Below are 19696 nucleotides of genomic sequence, written 5' to 3'. Positions count from 1 at the left end.
TGGAGACACGAATCAAATAAGTCTGTATGCTTCATTTGGGTATAATTGTTGCCTTTTTTGTCAATTTGACTAAAGTACCCAAAAATTATTTTTGTCAACGAAAACGTAATAATTCCATAAAGTATATATATTCTTGGTCGTGTAGAAATTCTGAGTCGATATAGCGATGTCCGTCTGTGGAAATTACCCTAACTTCCGATTTAAACTTGGTGTACGTCCGATCCATTTGAACATTTTTACGTGATGGTAGTATATGCCCTCTAACAACAGTGCAAAAATTTGTTCATATCTGTCCATAATTATATATAGCTCCCATATAAACCGGAAGCCTCATGAAGCAACAAATTTCATCCGATCCGGTTGAAATTTGGCCCTCTAAATATGATTCGAAAATTGGTTTATATCGGTTAATAATTATTTATAGACTCCTCTATATAAAACGATGAAAAACTAAAGAGGCTAATATAGGTATTTATTCTGCCTTTTTTATCTAACATTGAGTCCATACAAATGGGATACAATATTAAGAAGTTTTAACATACCAAACCTTCAAACCCAAGTAATTCGATTGTGGATAACATTCTTTAGTAGAACGTTGTACGCAATAGATGTCATATACAAAAAAAAAATCACGAACACTTTCCCAATAAAAGTCTTAATTTAGTTTTAAAAAATATTCAATTAAAAATTTATTGTTTCAAAAAATGTTTAATTGAAACAAAAATGAAACAAATTAATAGTATCAATTAATTTTTTAATTGACTCTCAATTAATTTTTTAATGATACTATCATTTCTGTGATTGAAGACATTTCAATTAAAAATTAATGGGATCAATTAATTTCGTGATTGAAGACAAAAAATATTTTTTTGTGTGTAAGCTTTGTCATGTAAATTTTGATTGATTGTGTAACATGTAAACTATAGGTTACATAGTCTTTCTTTTACGAATATGTTTTTCCGGTCGGCTAAGAAGCATAAATAAAGTTTCCTAGTAAGATTTACCAAATGTTAGCCATCCTCATAACGTAACTCGTTCGCTTGAACAAGATTCGAGATATTTGTCTCTAGTCAATTGAATGTGGTTTGTTTATAATTTCGAATAAAAAATAGATTGGAACAATTGGTTGCAACATAGTAAACTACAAAATTTATGGTACATAGAAAAATGATGTTGCCAAGTTTGTGAAATAAAGGCACAAATAAAATAATTCCATCGAATTTCTTATACATAATTTCAATTAGTAGACTCTACATACATAATTTCAATTAGTAGACTCTACATACGTACACTTATTTATGGATCAAACCAATGAACACTTTTGATTGCACTTATTTTCTACAAATGCAGCAATAGTACAACTGTGTCAGCCTTAAACTCCTATAAAATGAAATCGAAATTCAAGTACCAAATTTTTTGCTAGATTTATTCAAACGCCGTTTTGTAGCAATTATGAGCATAAATCTGCTGATTGAATTAAGGCATTGTTTTATCAAATCTTTATTTAATGCACTTATCATTGTTAATGGAAACACAATTTACCCATTAGGACATATCCATATCCATAAACAAATGAAAACGTCAAGAAGGCCGCTGTCGGCACACGAACACAAAAAATCTCAAACAACCAACGCCAAATAATTACAATGCAACACAGTGTGAATTTCAATTTACAATCAAACTCTATAAACCTTGTGCATTGGTCCACATACATAAGGTCCCATGCTCCGCCTCTTTCGCGTACCCATGTAGATTGCATGATTTTTTGTATGTACTCGTATATGGATGGTTGGATGAATGAATGACTATAAACAGCCGAACACAAAAATTCTCTTGTCGAAATGCTCTCACATAACACCAACAAAACCCCACACTCTCTCACCATTACTCACCACCAGGAAGACCGACCATCATCACCAATAAAATTCTACACCAACCGCTCCACAACACATTGTTTACTTCATTGAATTGTATTGTCACCATGAACTACTCACACTTGTGCGCTACATGGGAGAGCGAGTATGTGCTAGTTGAAAAGAGGAGGTTGTGGTTTGTGGTGCTTTGGGTATCAGTGTTTGTGTAATATGTGTGTGTGTGGGCGCCATTTATCACCACGCACTCACTCACTATTTATTTGTGTGGCGACTCACATTCTCAGCTACTACTGCTGCTCCTTCTCTTTGTTTTGGATCTATTTGGCACATTGGTTACATGCGACGGACCCGAATAACTGCACACTCACAGCCGTGCTATCACCATAGCGGTGGAAACCCATGTGTAAGAGATAGTGAGTGTATGTGTGTGTTTCTCCTCTGAATCTGGTTCTTCCGGTATGATGGTTGTCCCAATCCCATTGCGCTGAACAATAACCAGAACGTTAACTAATGATGATGATGTGATGGTTGTAGCACCACCAGTCTTGGGTTGTCGCTCGTAAGCATAGGACGTCGATTGTTTCGTTCTCGTTGTTTTTGTGCGAATTGAATACAGACGTACATACCGTTGTACTTTTATTTGCCTTTGTAAGGCACCTGAAGTATTTCGTTCACCAGAATGTGTGCCTTGATGTGGGTCGGTATGCGCTTAACCCATGTTCCTCAATGAATCATAACGAGAAAATAAGCCTTAAAGAGTCCCATTCAAGAGTCATCCCATCGTTATCCACAAAAGCCATTATGAGTATTGCATCTCAGCTAATGATGCCGGTCTGTGATTCTAGTAACGCCTTTTGCAGTTTGTCTATGTATGCGTGTCAGTGAGCACTGCGGTGACGCTTTGGTTCAGTTCAATACGGTTTTAAGTGCTCATGGTTAGTTAATCATTTGTGCTCATTGTAAATGGACGTTATTAGTTGAACAATCACTCAGAGGGGAGAGGTTTCATCAAATACCCTTTGCAATAAGACGGTACACCTAAAAGATAAGAATACCAAAGAAATAAAAAAAAAATTTACCAAAGGAATTTCGATTGTAAAGTTTAACATTCCGCGAATAAAGTGACTGAAAAATACAAAGTTATCCAAACTATAAAAGATGTTTCAAAAGTCTAAGCCGTTACAAATTCAAATAAACAATGGTATCCAGTGCAATAATGACTACAATTAATAAGAATTTATTGTGAAGCTTACATTAATCAAATAAAACAGAAACATTTGTGTATACGCGGGTAATAAAAGCCATGATCGCTTTGAAGATGCTCTATCGAGGACCTAGTTCAAGACTTGAAAATTTAATTGAGAAAATCCAAGCAACCAAGGAAATTATTACTGCAGGTAATTATGCGTACATTTTCTTTTCAAAATTAAAGCAAATATTTACTTGCTCTGACACTTCTATCAACTCTGGATATTTTACTAAGATTACACTTCGGTATTATTTTCTACAAAATGGTGCTGTATTGCTATATTTATGCATTTTTTGCTGTTTAGGTTGTATTAGTTTGAGTGATCTAACTATCTCTAGGAACAATTATGAATATATATGTGTGTCACTTAAGTTATGAGGAGGGACGTAACAACTTTTGCGGAAACCCCGTCGTATTAACATTTTCCGTCGGCCCATAAAATGTTCTACAATCAATGACGGAAAATGTAGACACACAAAACACCGATTCTAATCACCTGCACGGTTTGGATCACGCTTAAGAGTTCAATAGCGTCCATTGTATGATTATTCGCTAATAAAGCATATTTTAATTTTGCTAGTGGTTCTGTAGACTGTTATGAAAATGTTCCGTACACAGAAAAAATATCACCCAAACTTTTCCAATTAAAATTTTAATTTTTTAAAATATTCAATAAAAATTTTAATTATTTCAAAAAATGTTTTAATTGAAATAAAAATCAATCACAACAATTGTATAAATTAATTTTTTAATTTTAACAATTATTTTTTTATTTGCCTTTAGTAATTGATCCTATAATTTCTGTGATTGAAGACATTTCAATTAAAAATTAATTGGATCGTCATTGAAGACAAAAAATATTTTTTTCTTAGTATTCATGAATAACTGCAGCGTGCCTTGAGATTTGACGTGAAATACGAGAATTTTCGTAAATCATGCGAATTGTCGTGTCACGAACATTTTCATCACAAGAATTTTCTTAAATCAATTTCTTGAGGATTGCTTTTGTGTGCGAATGAATTGCCATTCGTATGAATTGAATGAATTGAATTTCGTAAATGTAAATTCCTACCCACATGCGTGAAAGTGCGTTAGTACAAATATTTTTTCGTGAATGTGCATGAGCGTGAGTAAAATTTCACTCACACGCACACCTCTAATTTGAAGCACAAGAACTCTCTGGCCTCAGGACAATATATTTCCTGTACTGGTAATGGTAAAAGTGTGATTAATACGAATTTTGATATACGAGTATACATAAATTTAAATGTTTGTGGTAAGTTACTCATTAATGATATCTCTTGGACGTACAGAATATCATCGCTTCTGTTTATAGTTCGGCCCCCAAGTCCCATTACAAAAAACAAAAATAGCAATGAAAGCTATATCTAAATATGATCCAATTTTAAAGTACGTTAATACCGTTCCCCATTGAGTCAGAAAAAATCATCTGAACCCACAAATTTTTTTATTAGTATCACAAACATTGTTCTTTCGCATAGCTGTCGTTAAATAAAAATATATTTTTTTTTCATTTCAAAGCCAGAGTAGAATTCTTTAATGCCAATTTATATTTGTTTCATTGATACCTCATTATATTGTTTACAACTGCACCAAAAACAATCTTTGAAATGAAATTTGTATAAAGTATTTTCTGTGAGAATAAATAAAACTGAATTTATCACAAGCGTTGCAACGAATTTCTAGAATACTTTTTTTTTACTTTTAAAGACATTTTTTGTCGTCAAAAGAAAACTTCGCTTGTCTAAAATTTATTTTCTCAGAAAAGAAAACTCTTCTTCTATAGCTAAAGACATCAAAATAAAACAATTGCTGTATATCGCACCATAAATCGTTAAATGTTACTGTTAGAAAAGTCATGGTGCTGGTCCAAAATAGGTTCTGCTAATGGATTCTGAAACATGGAATACATCCACAGATCTTTGTCATTTGAATCAAGTTTGCCATTAGTGGTTCTTAATTTCTATCAATGAATTCTTGTTAAGAACAATTCACTTTTCAATGAGCGGGAAACCAAAAGAGTTCTTATGTCAGAGTAATACCAATAGTTTGGACGCCATGTTATGTCACACATACGAAAATGAACTGTCAAGAAGGTACATTTTTTTATTTATTTTATTTTATTTATTGTTTTTTTTTTTTTGCGGCGCTCGTACACCAAGATTTTATATCTTATAATTTACAGTACTAGCTTAATTTTGATAAAACAATTCAATAATAATTAATTTAAGGACAAATATCAAAACAATATTAAGAAAGAAATGGAAAATTTCGATTTTAAATATTTTAGCATAGCTAATAGTTTGTATTACGAGATGGTAATGAGTTCCAAAGGCGATAACTGTGTACTAGAAATTGTCTTTCAGACACAAGGTATTTAATCCTCTGTTCGATCAGATGTAGCTGTATAGATTAGACGGTTTTGTGGAGTAGTATTTCGCTCTCAGTAAATTTTCAAACGTTGTATTAAAAACTTTGTATGCTGATTCTGAGATCCTATTTCGGCGACCCTTGTTGAAGACATATCTTGCAATATTATCGAAAGCTGTGAAACACTGTTTGATCTACGCACCGGAAAGTGAATTCAATTTCAGGCTGTACGAATTCAAGATCGGCATATATGTTGTGTATAGGTAAAACTGTATTTATTGTTGCAAATTTGTCATTTAAATTGCTCTTTTAACAGGAACTCTGTCCAAGTTCCTAGAAATTCACTACCATCTGTACTCTTACAATCTGAGATGTCAGTTTTCTGTAAAATTTCTGGAATTCTCAATTTTATTTCCGAAGACTATAGAAATCACAATTTTGGTCCAATTCCATGCCAACAACAAACAAAAGTATTGACAGAAATTCAGGGCTAGATCAATCGAGGTGATTATGATTGCAATTCTTCTGTTAGGTATATATTTTCATAAGTCTATACTATGGTCACATAGGTATCAAATGAGCGCGTAAAATGGTTCATATACGACATATCGGCGATAAAATTCCCATTTCCTTGAAGGTTTAGACGATCTTTAAGATGTCATCTACATCTCAAAACATGGCTTCACAGATTGCAATAAACTCTATATCAACAGATTTTTCACCATTTTAGATCTATGTTATTCATGTAATCAATTTCGAGAAGATTACTTCGGAAAATCTTTTTGTATTAGTTCCATGCTTGTGGGCATTTAAGACTGTCACATTTTTAAATTGTTACACTCCAAACAAGTTTACTTGGATCCAAAGATTTTGACCTTACTTCAAAAATGTTGGTATTAATCCCGAGCCAAAGGGATCTATTATCATTAGGGATCTATTTATCATTAAATCTTGTATCAATAAAATTTAAATTAGGGTACATAAATATCTTATTTATGGAATTTTACTTTTTTTTGGGATATATTAAGACAGCTATTCAATTACAAACAAATGCCAGTTTAAAAATCGAATAAATATTTTGTTAATTAAAAAAAAATAAACTTTAAGCCAAAGATACGAAATCCTCAAAATAAGTCTTAGCCTATATCTTAAATCTAAAGGTTCACATATTTCAGTTAATTTAAGGGCGATTTCTTTAAATACAAAAGTTTTTCTCTACTTTGAGTAAAATTTGCCTTAGTTCAAAGATAACGACTTAAGAGGAGGGACGCAAATTTTCAAAATTTGTGTCCTGGATTTAATAAATAAAAATTTTGAAGCAGATATTAGAATCTTTCATTATTTTAAAGAAATGTTTCCCTAATATTGTGTAATTTGCGTGTCCTAAAATTTATGGTGCATAAACTTTAATACCATTAATAAATTTCATTTCATTTTTTCAGTGTAGGCTCTAAACATTACGCTCGAAATGCACATTTTTCGAGATTTAAAATCTCTTTTTATAAGGCAAATGACAGTTGATACCAAGACAATTACTCCTTTGATAACTATGGAAAATCCCAGTAGAAAGATAAAAAAATGAAACCTACTTCTCTAGTTTTGAAAACTGTCTTATTTTACTATTTTGATGATAATGTATCACTTCCTCTGCATCTTCCGGTGTTTATAGTAGCCTATATAAACCTTCAATCAGACTCAATTTCATAGGGTTACAAAAGTTCAGATTGCAATTGGATGTGCGACAACAAACAAGCACTTTACACGACCTATAACCCACAAGATGGGGGAGCGTATTGGGGGTTGATGTACATAAATGGCAATTAACACCATACAGATTGAGACAAATTCAAAACAACTAATTACAAGATTTATAAACCAAATGACAAGAATACTAATGTACTCCAAATGGCAATCAGTTATAAGCATACGAAGCACTTGGCGAGAATAAATGCTTGAGGCGAAACAAGGAGCAATGGGGCGAGCAACGATATAGCAAAATACAAGTAGCCGATGACAATTAAAATTAATTTGTAGTTTCCCTCACTAAATGAGCAATAGCGCAGTGCAGTTGAGTGACCATGCCGCTGGGGCGTTTGGCGGACAGTATCACCGAGAATTCTAATTAAAATATTCAATTCAGAGTGGAGGCTTAATCGTAAAACTAAGAATTATCACTTTGCATGAGTGGCTACGGTACTCTCTGGTTGCTATCACAGAATGGTCTATATGGGAAATTGGGGGAGGGGATGCTTGCATGTGGTTTGCTTGGCTTGTCTCCATGACACGATCACAATGATTAAGAAAAGTGACAGCGGGCGGCTCTGGCAAACGCTTGTGATGTGTGATCAGTTTCACACTATGCCTCATAAGGCGAACTAAACTAAATCGGGTGGGTAGATCAAATCGGATGGGATTAATTAAATTAGTGGCACTAGTTGGCCATCAGCAGAAGTGGTCCCCCAGACATTGTGTGATGATACATTACGAACATCGTCTGACAGAGGAACCATTTCCTGTAATTGAACGCTAATAAGGATGTCCATCACCATCATACCACCCACGTAATTTTTGCTATCATAGATGAGATACAAAGACATGCTCATAACGATATGACTAATTATTCTTAAGGCCACTTATTGCCATAATCATTACATTCTAATATCCATTCAACATCTAATCGAGTTCTTGTACTTTTCTTGTATTTTCAGACATGTATTCTACACACACCTCATCCAGTTATTCGCCTTCCATCTCAGATGGTACTTTAACACCGAATTCACTTCATCATCACCAACATTTGACTATGCCCTCTCATCTGGCCTTTGGTTCTAACGCATATGAAGATGAAGCTTTATTGCAGACACATCAGCGTCTGCATAGGCAAAAACCTAATGGGGCCATAGATGGAGCTGACTATGATGACGAGGATGATAATAGCGAAAGGGCAAACAAAAATGACACAAATCCTTGTGCCACTGAGAACACAGATGACAATGAGAGAACCAAGGTGGCAGTAGGTGAGGGTAGCACACTGCAGCAACCGCATCACAATCAACGCCAACACCATCACCACACAGGGCAGCATCTCAAGCGTAATGGACGTCATCATCGCTATGCTGAACATGCCCTGAGAATTCCTTCAAAATTACGCAAAATCGAAAGGGACTCTGTGATGGGCAATGGAAGTGGCGCAAATGCACTCAAGTTTGATAAGATGACAGACGATGGCACTAAGAGTGGCAACAATGCGGCAAGTGCTGGTGCCGACGGATCCTATCAATGTCAGTTCTGTGATAAATCATTTCCGCGTCTTGGATATCTGAAAAAGCATGAGCAGGTAAGCCAACATCCCACATTACTGTACTGCATATTGGTGGCAATGAATCTATAATGTAACATTAATTTGGTATCAACATTGTTGACATAGGGCGTTCTAAGCAACTTCATACAATGGGGTTGGTTTGATCAACATAGCATGAAGAAGGTAACTTCCAAGGGTGTAAGCATTTAATTTGCCAAAGTCTCTAAGCTGATTAAAGGTGAATAGGTGCATTGGTGCGAATCACTTTTGTACCCATTAGGATGACATGACATTGAACAAGACATTAATAATATTACAAATTTAACGACTCTTCAACACGAAGAGTCGTTTATGCACATTTATACACTTACCCCCATTTTCATGAAGCTCCGTTAGTGCTACGTTAGCTAACGAACTTTTAAACCGTGATATTTACATATCTGTCACTTTGCGTATATATTCCAAATGCCAGTTAGAAACTTAACTGTTGAAAATTTTTCAGTTAAAGTTAACCGGAGAAAAGATATTTCCATTTTTCTTTCTGTTAACTGGCAGTTAAAGCCTAACGGAGCTACATGAAAATGGCCGTTAAAGGAATAAGTCTGCCCAAGTCTAGGATGGGGATACAAAATGGGGTTATAAAACTATCCGCGTTTTATAATAAATACTAAAGGTTAAATTACGTAATGGTTTAAACGCAAGTCGAATTTTCCAAATGACGTCCCATTTCAATCAAAATGCGCCTTGGAAGACGTCTTCTAGCGTTTAATACCTTTCAGCTTTACAACAAATCATCTATTTCAATATTATTGAATATTTGTTGCAGTTGTTGTTAGGACCTATATCGTAAAGTGAGTTTTTTGTTGGTACATTCATTACACATTTCATGAAACATTCTGCTTTAAATTTTTCACAGAAAGTACGAAAATGTTTCGTTAAATTTACGAAAAATGTGGTTGATGACATTTTTGTAATTACTATAATTTATGTCAGTTTGACCAATAAAATAAAATGATCTAAAAATCTTCTCGAAAGCCAATGCAAAACATTTTTTTCATAAAAAGCATGACATAGTTACCGATGCAAAGTAATATTCGATAAAAGTATGAAAGTTTTTTATCAAGTTCGCATTATGGCGGTTACTTTTTTAATAATTGATTTTAAAGGAAATTAACTTTTTCAATTATTGCTCATTCCCCATCAAGTTATTATAAAATTTTCTACAAACATTATAACACAGAAAAAACTATTTTTTGTCTTCAATCCGAAATTAATTGAACCAATTAATTTTTAATTGATTCAATTAAAACTTTAATTGATGTTGGTTGCAAAACTCAAATAATTTTTTCATTAAAAATGTATCTATTTTCAGTTACTTTCTTAACTCACTTAGTGTTTTTAGTTTGATTAAAAAATTGATTGTTTGAAATAAGTTTTTAGTTAAAAATTAAAAAAAAAAAAATCCATCACTTCTTTCATTCCGAGTTTGATTAAAATTGTATCAAATAAATTTTTAAATAAACATTTTAAAATTATCAATCATTGACTTAATTAACTTAATATTTCTAGCTTGATTATTAAGTTAATTGTATCAATTAATTTATTTACTTATTTATATTTTGGTGATTTTTTATGTGTTTTACCAATCACCGAAGTCAATTAGAAATTAATTGTTCCAATTAAAAAATTGAGACAATTAATTTTTGTTTCAATTAAAAAATTTGTTGAACCAATTAAATTTTTAATTGAGTACTTTGTTAAAATTCAATTAAAATTTTATTTGGAAAAGTGTTGGTTACATTTTTTTCTGTGTACGATTCCACTTTTAGATATTTATTTTCAATTTTAGTGGCTAAATTAATACCCACCATTAAATGAAAATTTGGGAAGTGAATTTTTTCTGAATTCTTTATCTTGGCCTGCATTTTCAACTGTCTGTTTGTCTATAATCCAAAAGTCAATATCTCTGTTAATTTTATCATTAAGTGTTTTCTTTGCATTAAAGAAAATGTATCTTTCATCAAAGAAGTACAACTATAACCTAAATAAAAAAAATAATACAAAGATTATGACCTTTATTTCAACTAACATTTCATTAGTTTAAAGACTTTTTCCCCAAAATATTGTGTACATTTTGTGTTCTAAAATTAAGGTTGCATAATCTTTCATATTAGCTTAATATTTAAATTAATAATTTTTCTGACATTACAATCGGGTGTTCTGTTGTTAAGTTGTTGTCACGGTTTATGCACGGTAATATTACAATTAGGGTTTTCTTTTTTCCCGAACTTTTTGCATTCCCGGGAAAGCGGGAATTTTTTCGAATTTCCCGGGATCTCGGGATCCCGGTCAAAGGGAAACCTACTTTGATGTGGAATACATTTACACATTTGAATAAATTAGAAATCGCCTAAAGATACGGTTATAAGACGCTCTCTGTACAACTAACAATATATATTATGTTGTTCTCTTACATCAGCCATAAATCATACTTAAATACGAAATAATTTGTAATAAAAAACATTTTGACAATGGTTAAGGCAGTCCCTTTCGGTATAGTTTTCGGAAGAACACTATTAATATAGTGGGATTTTTTGTAACACTAAAAATCTGTTTGGAAATGAAAGAAACTTATTTCGATTTCACCATCGTTAAACGGAGTCAATAAATGCTCATGTTCAGTCAACATTCCCAAAAAGGAAACACTACCATGTAATACGACATTCACATTACACTTCCAAAATCAACATTAACTAGATTTCAGTTGTCGTATGCCCTATAAATAAGGGCTTTAAACCCAAATTTTAATAGATTTCAAGCCTAATGTGTATACGCTATAAATTTGAAATTTCACAGTCTATCAGTCTATTCTTCTTTTTAAAAATTGGGAGCCTGTTGGATTCTGGATTAGAACCCACGACTATGTATGTTCCACAAGGCAACTACTACGACTTGGTACCATAGTTATTCACATTACACTTCCAAAATCCACTTGAACTAGATTTCAACTGTCATTTGCCATATAAAACCCTCTATTATACATAAAATACTGTAAAGAAAATTTCCCGGGAATTCCCACACTTCATTCCCGGGAAAGCGGGAGCACAAAAATAGCAAATTTCCCGGGAATTCCGGGGGTCCCGTTCCCGGGGAAAAAAAGCTAATTACAATGTATCCCCTAAATACCCAAATCTTGCAATTTTATATATCTTCTTATATCTGGTTCTTATTTCCAACCACTGAATAACTTCTTTTGATATTTAAAATTTTTAAATTATTATTAATATTCTCCAGCAAGGCCATAAGCCTCTGGGGAGGGGGCTTAGACCCACCAGAAAAATTTTAGACCCCCCCCCCAGAATTTGAAAACTTATTTACGACTTTGCATTGTGGTAGCAGTTGCCGACGGCAATATATAATTTTATTTCATAATATTGTTTTCTAAATTGTAAGTTAGTTTCTTTATTATAAGGTGAATTAAAAAATGTTGTTATTATTTCCAGAATACAATTTTTAATGAGTTTTTATGATTGTTAATGCATTATTACGCTTGTCCTGCGTATTTAAAATAATTTACTTTTTTGTGAGGACATTTTTGGAAGTGCTTTTAAAGTTGTGCCTTTAGAACAAACCCCATTTTTTTCCTGCGAAAAAGTGTGGAACTACTTTAAGTTGCTTTTTTATAAATTAATTGTCTACTTATGTTGAAGTCTGATTTTTATTCATTTTTATACACTAAACAAAAGCTCGCTCGGTTCCAAAGATTTTGTCTTTACTTTAAAAATGTTGGTACTGATTCCGAGCCAACGAAGCGGAGGATACAAATAAGGATACTTTTAAGACACAATTCTCTTTTAAATTTGGGTCTTGTGTAAGTAAGCAAATTTTAATTTTTGATTTCAGCTACTTTTCTTAATATTCTGTGAAAGTCCTTTAAAAACGAGTTAGCGACAACTTTATTTTCCAAATTCAGACTCGACTTCCAATAGAAATTATGCTATGTTTCAAGTAAAAAATGTGTCCTATATTTGAAAGATTTTTTGCTTTGTAGTCAAGATGCAAAACGACATCAAATTTAAAGACAATTTCATTAATTTTAAAGAATTTTCTGAATTATTAAAGTCAAGTTGACGTTAGCCCAAAAATATTTTCTTTAATGTTATGATACCCATTTTTAAGTCAAATCACTTAATTATAAGGACAATACGACTTCATTGAAAAGTTTATCGACTTTTGGATAAGGAAAAAACTTTATATTAGAGGAATGCGTCTTCTATGCTAAGCGAAATTTGCATTCGTATTTTAAAGACATGAAATCTTTGACCTAACGACAATATTTTTTTCAGTATAAAATAAAACATTAATTGAACCTATAACTTCAGTATATTAATTTTTTGCTAGGGGGCTATAGACTTAAATTTTTTCGCAGTCAATATTTTTAACCTCCTATTTTAACACCTTTAGCAAGTACACGTAAAGAATATTTTACGGGTAGATAATATGGTTAAGACCATCGTTTACTACATTTTCCATACAATTTGATTTATTTGCCCTTAAGGAAAATTCTTAATAACAAACTAGGAAAGCATTATGGGTGCTTTCTCATATTTACATTCTAGGGCACATAAGATCAGATTAACTGGTCATATGAACAGCCTTTTCTCCAGTAGAGCTTTGGAAGTCTTGTTTTTTTAATTAAATGCTTTGGGATACAACCTTCCACCTAACAAAAAGAGGCGAAGAATTACTCATGACTATGTCATAATTCGCGCACATTTTGCAGAGTTTATTTGCTTGAATTCATTTTCACTGCATACATCATACGGCGGCGGCAACTATGTAGACTCATTTAGATTGATATCAAGTATTTTGGACGATTTGCGCAATTAGCATATTATACTGAAGTTGTGGATAGGACAGGGCGACAGAGAGCACGGGAGCTGGTAGCCATATGCACTTGCACATTTTCAGTGGATATTTTGGCTTGGAAGTGTTCTTAGAAAACTGTTTGGGCATGCTGAAGAAGTCCATACATACAAAGGCTCAGAGCATTTATTAATAAGAACGGCTTCCAAACGACCTTTGCATACCAAAACATCGCTCGTTAAGATTGGAGAGCAATGATATTCCAGGTGATAAATGGCCCCTAAAACGGACCGTAGGTGGCATTGTGACTGCATCAAAGAAGCACGACCAAATACGTTCGTTTCAAAAACAAACCATCTACGAATAAATGTTCTAATACATCATCTAGCTAAGTTGTGGACATCACCGTTGTCATCGCCCCATCATCATCACCATAATTTTAGATGATTACCGCAACAAAACAGACGAGCGGTATATTTGCTTTGATATGTTAACTCAAAGCGACTCTGCTAACTGAATTTGCCAAACTCCCTACCTCTGAGCCATGGCCCAAATGTGGCCAAGATCTGCACATTAAAATTAGCCCATTTGTATGCAAACGGCTGTGTAACGCTCACATAGCTCACATCTAAAGCGGTCGCAACAAGCAGTGAGTAGCGTTTCGCCTTTCTTGCATTCGTCAACTCCAAAAAATTATTGTGTGTTGATTATGGCTTTTTAAACTGTTTTAGAGACCAACAAACAAATCATTATAAATTGTGTACTTACCCGTTCGCTCCATGCCATAGCAGTCCAGCTCCCTGCATTCGTCGAGCCATTGCCTATTGGCATGTATGTAGTTTAAATGACATAAACAGCGGCCACCTCATCCATCCAGGCGCGGGTAGGGTTCAGATTCTGATAGAACCCAAAACTGTGGCCGAATATGAGGAGAACGTGCGGTACGATGATAAGCGACAACATCAAAAGTTGTTGCTCAAAAAAATTTGCGCATTCAGATAACAATCTTCAAGGAGCCAACAACGTGCCCTTCCACCAAACAAACTAAAGCGAACCATCCTCATCACCAAGTCACTTTAGGTACCCATCCAAGAGTTTGGAGTTGATTGCGCATCAAAGATGACAAATACCCGTACTAACTGTCATACAGACATTCATACATATTCACACATTGGACGTTGGACATACTTTGTGCTCGACTTGGGAATGCTTAAAACATTTAAGGTTGCCACATTTAAGTGATGAAATATTTTCGTATGAAATATTTGCAATTGCCACCGAAACAGGTCTGACATTTTGCTTTGCTCGCTATGTGTAGACAGTCAGGGAGTGCGACAGTCACACCAAGGAAGATCATTGGAAATCTTGAAGGTGTAAAAAGATTTGTTGCATCCCCATTAGCAAAAAATGCCACACAGTGGCACATGCACGAAGATTCTCAACTACAATAATTTCACCTCTCCATTTTATTTTCGTTTTAGAGTCATGCCGAACATTTGCCATTCAAATGCGACTACTGTGCCCGTCTCTTCAAGCATAAAAGATCACGGGATCGTCATACCAAATTACATACGGGAGATAGACGTTACCGTTGTCCCCATTGTGAGGCGGCCTTTTCCAGAAGGTAAATATTCCCCACCATATTACGGTATTCACCATAACTAAGATGTACTCTGGTATTTAACAATGATGTTAATCTGCTTAATTTTTTATCATTTCGTAGCGACCATCTCAAAATCCACATGAAAACCCACGATAACCAAAAGCCTTTTCAATGTACAATATGCAATCGGGGATACAATACTGCTGCTGCACTAACGTCGCATATGCAAAATCACAAGAAACAAGCGGCTCTTCTTGCCGCAGGCGGAAATCCACAAGCGATCAACTACAGTCCACGTTCTACTGGATCAGCTTCGAGTAATGGTAGTCTACAAAAGCGACGTTATGCCTTGGCTGTGGGAGGGGATAATAGTCCAAGTCGCATGGAATTTAACAAGCGTGGCAGATCGTCCTCATCTTCGAATCTACTCAAATGCACATTTTGCTCAAAGTCGGATTTTACAAATGTGGAACAACTGAATACTCATTTGCAGGCTCAGCATGAAAAGGAATTGGCCCATTCAATGACTCCGCCCGCACTAGCAAATGCTCCCGCCTCCGACCCCGGCAATTTTCAGATGGCCTGTGAATACTGCACCATGAAATTCTCAAATATTGCAACGATGTTTCAACACATGCGTTCGGCTCATGTCGACCGTCTTACCAGTCCCAACTCGTACTTTGAACACTTCAATCGTCTGGCAGCCTCGGGTACCTTTAGTCCCCGTCTGTTAACGGGACAGCCATTGCGTAGTTCCACAAGTCTCGATGAGAACTGCATCAAAGAAGAACAATCTCTAACCAGCCCAAAGTCATTGGATAACAGTGCTCGACAAAGTGAAGATGAACCGACAGATTTGAGTCAAAACAATCGCAGGTCTATTACACCTTCAAGTACACCCCAAAAGTCACCACATGACGCTGCCACTAATGAGAAACCAGGTGTTTTTCTATGCAACCAGTGCAACGCAGGTTTGCCTGATTTCGAGTCATTCCGTAACCATTTGAAATCGCACATAGCCCAAGGCCTGAATTTGGTCTGCCACCATTGTGGCTTAATGTTGAGAGAACAAGCGGAGTATGAAAGACACATCATATCGCACTTTCTTATAACCAACTCGGAGTACAACTGCTCAACAAACTGCCAGAAATCGTTTGGAAAGTCTGAAGAATTGCAGAAACACTTGATGGAGCACCATGCCATAACGATGTTTAAGTGTGGTCTGTGCAGTGAAATGTTCGAAACGAAAGTTGCCATACAAGTTCACTTTGCGTGCACGCATTCGGCAGAGACCAAATTGTATCGATGCTCGGCCTGTATGGATGTCTTTCGGTCAGAGAATGATTTCAATGTTCACGTGAAATCTAGACACCAAGCAGTTAACAATAACCCTGCCCCCGTGAACTCCTTGCAGTGCATGTTTTGTCGAACTGTGTGCTCATCCGATTTGGAAATGCAATTCCACCTGGCCGCACATGCCCGTCAGTTCCGTTGTCCATCATGCCCTGAAACATTTCATGTTGAGTTTCTACTAGATCGCCATATGCAAACACATCATGCTGGCCTAGAACGTACATCATCAACCCAAAAGGAAGCCTTTGATGAACCGTCATCACCAGGGGCAGCCAATAACACCATAACCCCCATGAACTCATTGTATGTAAATGCGCTCTTCGGCAAAGCTCCATTAATGCCACTTGCCGCCCAGAACAATAACAGCAGCATATTGGATTACAACATGGCTTTTGCGTCTCATCTCAACAAGAATCTTTTTCCAAATACGGCAGCAAATAAATTCTACAATCCCCTACAAATCGACACCACAGCTATGAAGCACTCCGCTTTGATGTATGGCCTCTCACAGAGATATTTTGACACTAATCGTACGGTCATGGAAATGTATCAACAACAGCAGCATCACCATCAGGAGAATACCAAAACCGGTGGCAATTACTTCATCAGTCCTAAACAACCAGCAACAACACCCCACTTATCAGGGGACAGTCTTGCTCGCAATGAAGTAACCACCTCACCCACTACTGGGTTCAGTTGTGGCATATGTGAGCGTAATGATTTCCGTACAGAATCGGAAGTTCACTCTCACCGCAAGATTGTTCATAACCTTAAGACTGGAGTTAGTCTAAAATGTGCTTACTGTTCTGGCAATTTTAAGTCGCGCAGTGAGTTGGAGCACCACATGAAGACCTGTCATAATTCTACCGGTAAACATAAGTGTCTCATCTGCGATGAGATATTTCCCTCGCCCGCCATATTGGCAGAGCACAAATTGCAACACTCCAAAGTTGGTCAGTCGGGTAGATGCTCTCACTGCTCGAAGCCGCTGGCAGATGTGAGTGCATTCAAGACTCACCTATCTGAACATAATACCGAGGGCCAAATGCCTGTCCAGTGTATATGCTGTCGCCAATCTTTGCACTCTGAATTCGAGATTGGTCTCCATGCCAAGTAAGTACCATACAGTTGATGTTTTCTCATTGATCCTTAGAAGAGATAGGTCCTTATTTGAGTGTTCAAACGAAATATTGTCTTTTTGCAGATTCCATGTCAAAACCTCCTCAGTGTCGGAAAATGTTTGTGCCCTTTGTCTGGAGCCGATCAACAATTCACCATCCGAAGCTAAAGTATGTGAAAAATGCTGCCGTAAACATAACCTGAACAACAAATTCAAGCAACAACGTGATCATTATGAACGCGCAAACCCCGAACATAGGCAATACATTGCCAACCGTTGCAACCTCTGTAAAATGGTATTGCCACATCCGCAGAAACTACAGGAACACTTGGTGGAGCACACATTTGCAGGTTGCGAAGATCGCGGTTTTAATTGCTACATATGCTCATCCGTCTTCACAGCACCAGCTGGACTCTTGAACCATATGTTGGAGCATGGTGTAAACTCGAAACCCTATGACTGCAACCTATGTCCGGAGAAATTCTACTTCCGAGCTGAGCTAGATCACCATCTCATCGATCATGATTTGAGAGAAATATCTCCTATGAAAAATGAGAGTGAGCAATCTCCTACCAAGGACGACAACTCGATGGGGCGCATTGATGAAACGAAAAATTCCGATACCCCAAGACAGTCAGAAAAACAAAATCTTTTGAATGAAGTAAAACAAGAAATAGTAGAGAGCGATCATCACGCTCAACAGGACGACGATGAGTATATAGAAGTCGAAAAACTGCACGACAACAATAACCAGATGCCATCCAAAGCCGATGAGAAGGACAAAGAAAATCACTCGATTTCAGATGGCGACAATGGACATTAAATTCTTCCAAAATCTTTCTCCGAAAGAGTTGAGAATTGGCGTCTTATTATCATAGCATTTACAACCCCCGCCACATCCTGGGTCACATCATATGGGAAGCCACCAACCAATTTAGTCTCTAAGCACTCAAAGTATTATCAAATGCATTTCAATATCTGCAGTATTCACCATTAAGTATAACTTCTACTACCAATTCGCATATCGCCTATCCTTAAGGGGGGAGTATAAATACACACACCCGCACACATCCCCACTCATATTTTTACACAATCCATAGCATAGATGATATACAAATATATAAATTATTTATTTTTAGTAGTAAATAGGAGTTATGACAGACAGTATTATTGTGATAAGAATAAGATGTCGGACATTGTTCAACTTGTTTTTTTTTTTGTTTTTCCTTGTTTCACTTTTTTGAGTATTGTTATCACTGGAAGCTCAACAAAAAGATGGTTTGACTGTTCAATTGTTTCATTTGCGATGACCCCTTAGATTTGCAAAATTCGTTTTAGACTTTCTTCATCAGATGTATATGTAATTTAACTAATTATACTAAATTAATTATAACTCAATATCGGATATACGTAGCCACATTTATATACAACGTGTACATAACAATATACTTACTTAGCTATAAATAAACCTATCATACACACTCATACAACTATATACTCGTTTAATTAAGCACTCTCTGTAATTAAATAATAAACAACATTATTTGAACAATAAAATGCCAACAAAAAATGTATAAATTCGTTTTTTATTTCATAAAAACATGAAGTACGACCACTTGAAATTGGTTAATCGAAGGGTCGTGTCTGGCTTGAAAGTAAGAGCGAATTTGTAAGTTTGGGCGGTTACTAGATTTAGTTTTTAACACGAAAATCCGATTCATTTGGAAATTAATTTTTATACCATGTACCATAAAATGGGTTGGACATTGGTAGATCAAAGTCTCAGATATACCAAACCATTGTTGAACTTTTCTTTGAAGGCATTTTGTAGTTGAAGTTAGGCGTTCCGATTTAAAATGGGTATATTGGCATAGAAGAAAATGCCACGGCTTTAATAATTTTGTATTTTGACTATAAAGCTAAACAGCTTTAAAGTAGG

The 19696-nt window shown here is 35.3% G+C and overlaps 1 protein-coding gene across 1 annotated transcript; it reads left to right on the top strand.

Moving 5' to 3' along the window:
* Positions 1-2542: 2542 nt before the first annotated feature.
* L (zinc finger protein Lobe) lies at positions 2543-19335 on the top strand. Its single transcript, XM_075312665.1, has 5 exons — positions 2543-3271; positions 8223-8851; positions 15163-15305; positions 15405-17750; positions 17842-19335. The coding sequence occupies exons 1-5, from the start codon at positions 3178-3180 to the stop codon at positions 18578-18580; spliced, it is 3951 nt and encodes a 1316-aa protein (XP_075168780.1). The 5' UTR covers positions 2543-3177; the 3' UTR covers positions 18581-19335.
* Positions 19336-19696: the final 361 nt, after the last annotated feature.

This window comes from Haematobia irritans, chromosome 5 (assembly GCF_050003625.1).
Source record: "Haematobia irritans isolate KBUSLIRL chromosome 5, ASM5000362v1, whole genome shotgun sequence".
In the NCBI taxonomy this organism is placed as follows: Eukaryota; Metazoa; Arthropoda; class Insecta; order Diptera; family Muscidae; genus Haematobia; species Haematobia irritans.
The sequence above is the reverse complement of the archived record's forward strand: the minus strand, read 5'-3'. Positions and strand labels throughout refer to the sequence as shown.